The 3,313-nt window shown below is 29.6% G+C and overlaps 1 protein-coding gene across 1 annotated transcript; it reads right to left on the bottom strand.

Moving 5' to 3' along the window:
• Positions 1–1,516: 1,516 nt before the first annotated feature.
• Positions 1,517–2,382, bottom strand: LOC11423658 (uncharacterized). Its single transcript, XM_003625198.4, has one exon. The coding sequence runs from the start codon at positions 2,376–2,378 to the stop codon at positions 1,731–1,733; it is 648 nt and encodes a 215-aa protein (XP_003625246.2). The 5' UTR covers positions 2,379–2,382; the 3' UTR covers positions 1,517–1,730.
• Positions 2,383–3,313: the final 931 nt, after the last annotated feature.

Here is a 3,313-nt window from a genome sequence, read left to right as displayed (position 1 = left end):
GAAAAAAGAAATAAAAGGAGGGGTTGATTGGAGCAGGTGAGTTGGGTATAGACTGAGTCCACTTTTTACTACAGACAGATAAAAACAAAAATGGTTAACAAATTGAGTTAATCTTCTGCAAAATCATGCTATATACAATTGACATGTGCTCTATAACTGAACGTATATTATATGCAATCAACAAGAGATACGGTAGGAAATTAGAAGCTTCAAAAGGTTAAAGATACGTACTCCCCAAGAAAACAAATTAAGAATACACACACATAAATTGAAAAGTTTCAAATAGGTAAAAAATAGGGAATGACGTGACTAACTTTCGTTGGGTCTAACGGATCGACAAATTCTACAACATTGCAAGTTATGGTTTGAATTGTGACAAATCTCTACAATATTATAGCTTGAATCTCTTTCAAAGAGGTACCACATTTAGTATCCGACTCATCAAATAAAAAAGGAAAAAAAAATAGAGAATGTCACGACTAACTTTGGTTGGGTCTAGTGGATCGACAAATTCTACAACATTGCGAGTTATGGTTTGAATTGTGATAAATCTCTTCAACATTGTGAACTATATGTGAACTATATATAGTTCGAATCTCTTTCGAAGAGGTACCACATTTAGTATCAGATGACGACTCACCAAATAGAATTATAAGCATCGATAGGACGAAATATGTGGGGTCACTAAGGAAAATAGGAGCCTGGTATTCTACTGAACAAAAGAGTTATTTTGAAGACATGAACTAGAAGTCTGATATTTCTTTTTCATTCCATTTGGCGGTAACTCACACATGGACTAACAAACAAGAGAGTAAAACCAAAAATATTTAACAATGGATAAGATGTTCTTGTCAACTAACATATGGCTATATTTTATTGTCCAGAAGACAAGGCGCCGTATAATTTTGTATGAATTTGAATGTGAAGAACTTCTTAATTAGATATATAAACAACTAAATCTTGGCTTAGCCTTAATAAAGACACACATCATTTTATCAAGCAAGAGAGTTAATTTTCACCATAATATAATAATCAAAATTATTTGAGGATTCCAATTTATTGTATACATTTTTATTTATCAAATATACATGAGATATATATTAGTCTTATTAACAATGGATAAATATGATCTGAAATTACGAATGTGATTATGATCCAAAGTCTTATGTTGCGAGAAAATGCAACCAATGCAGTTGAAATTGTATCTATGAAGATCTCAAAATTTATTGTACTGCAACCGCAATTACAATTACGGTTATGGATTGCAATTTAAAACCATGATGATAAATATATGTATTTTGCATATTTATAGAATGATAAAGTGAGTGAGATCAACTTAATTTTGAATTTTGTAAAAAAAAAAAAAAAAAAAAACTTAATTTTGAACTGCACTTTTCATCTCAAAAACACAAATAAAGCTTGCAAATATGAAGAATTGCACAATTCCCCATACCAAGTACACAATTCTTCAGAGTTGAGACCCCATTTCATCATTGGAAAAGTGTTTAAATTTGAATAAGAAAGAAAAAGGCAAATATATATGACCATAAATAAAATCCACCAATATTCCAATTAATACACTCCTAAAGATAATTTTTCCCAAGTAATTAATTATACCAAACTGAATTTGATTGTGGGAAAATGCACAAGCTACAAACCTACAACTGATCAAGTAGTGAAGTTACTAAAGAAAATTACATAAATAAAATAAAATTACATCTCTTAATTGTTTAAATGCTTCTAGCAAGCATTTCTTGATACTTCCTATCAGATTCTTGTTTTTCCAACTTGAACTTCTCATGACAATTAGCAATAAACATTTCAGCTAACATATCAATATTCTCATTAACAATCTCTTTCTCTTTTGTACCCTCTTGAATCTTCTTCTCCTCAAGCCACTGTAAATATCCTGCAAGATGTGAGTCAGGACAATCCTCACTTTTTGGCTGCTCTGAAGTATCAAACAAACCTTCATAAACCCGTTCCGGAACCGGCAAAACATGAGAAGATTTTGAAGAACACCAATTATAATGAAGTCTAAAGGAACCTAAAATGATCTTTTTTCTTATGTTGTTACGTTTTTTGTGAGAGGAAGGGTAATAAGTGAAGTTGATGGTTGAGTTGTTGTCGTCTTTGAGAATCTCAACTATAAAATCTTTGACTTTGGATAGTGCACGAATTATTCTACACAAGTGTGAAACTAAGAGGGTGTGGATAATTCTTTTGAGTTTGATTGAGGTTAAATTTGAAGATGATGATGATGATGATTTTAGTGAGAAAATTTGAAGAGATGGAGTGAACATTTTTGTGTGATTAAAGGAGCAGGTGGTGGATAGAAATATTATGAGAGAGTGGGTGTATGTATAGTTTTGGTTCATGCTAGCTAGTTTATATGGGGGGATAATTATGATCAAGTACTGATTTACCCTTTCTCTTTTGGTTTATTTAAAGGAGTACCCATATACTTTTTTGATTTAAATATAGTCAAAATATACATTTGTCATTGTTTGATCTTTTTCTTTTGTGGATAATATGCTGGGGATAAGACCCGCTTGCTTGTTTTGAATTTCTGCAATTTTGCCTTCACCTTCACTTAATTTACATGGTGTTATTATTATTATTATGTTAGTATACTAATTATATTATTGTCTGTAGTAATTAAGCAGCTCGAGAACGGAGATTAAGGCTTAAGAATCGCAAGAATCACAAACCCAGTGGAGAACATAATTTTATATATCATTTTGTCTCTTATATTATGGTTTTGTTTCTTAAAAAAAATAGTGAACAACTAATATAAACTCTAGTTGATGGCAGATGATCTTATAACGGACATCGAATAGGTGATAAGCGTACGTATAAATTATTAAATTGAATTTATATTGTTTGATAAACTAATGATTAAGTAGTTGATAAAATATAAAGTATATTTTCAAACGTTACTTGAAGTAGCTTAAAAAAACATAATATAACTATGAGAAAAATTGTTACCGTAAATCAATTTTGTTCATATGAAGTTATAATCAATCTACAATATTACCAACAAAAAAAATAAAATCAATCCACAATTTTTTTCATATTTTATCTTGCCATTCAATAGATAATATTTTTTTTTATCAAATTTAAAATATTAATTTAGATTTTTTATTTATATAGTGTCAAAACATTAAACTATTTATAGTAAGAGATTGTGAGATAGTAGTAGTTAATAGGCTTAAATGCTCTTTTGGTCCCTTAATTATTTAATTGATATCGTTTTGGTCCCTTAACTAAAAAAAAGATTGTTTGAGGATTTTAAGTTTTTTTTTAGTCTCGT

This window comes from Medicago truncatula, chromosome 7 (assembly GCF_003473485.1).
Source record: "Medicago truncatula cultivar Jemalong A17 chromosome 7, MtrunA17r5.0-ANR, whole genome shotgun sequence".
Taxonomy (NCBI): Eukaryota; Viridiplantae; Streptophyta; class Magnoliopsida; order Fabales; family Fabaceae; genus Medicago; species Medicago truncatula.
Note: the sequence above shows the minus strand (reverse complement) of the source record. Positions and strands in the feature narration are given on the sequence as shown.

Excerpts from the sequence above, each read along its gene's own strand:
- LOC11423658 (XM_003625198.4), bottom strand. The coding sequence starts at position 2,378 with ATGAACCAAAACTATACATACACCCACTCTCTCATAATATTTCTATCC.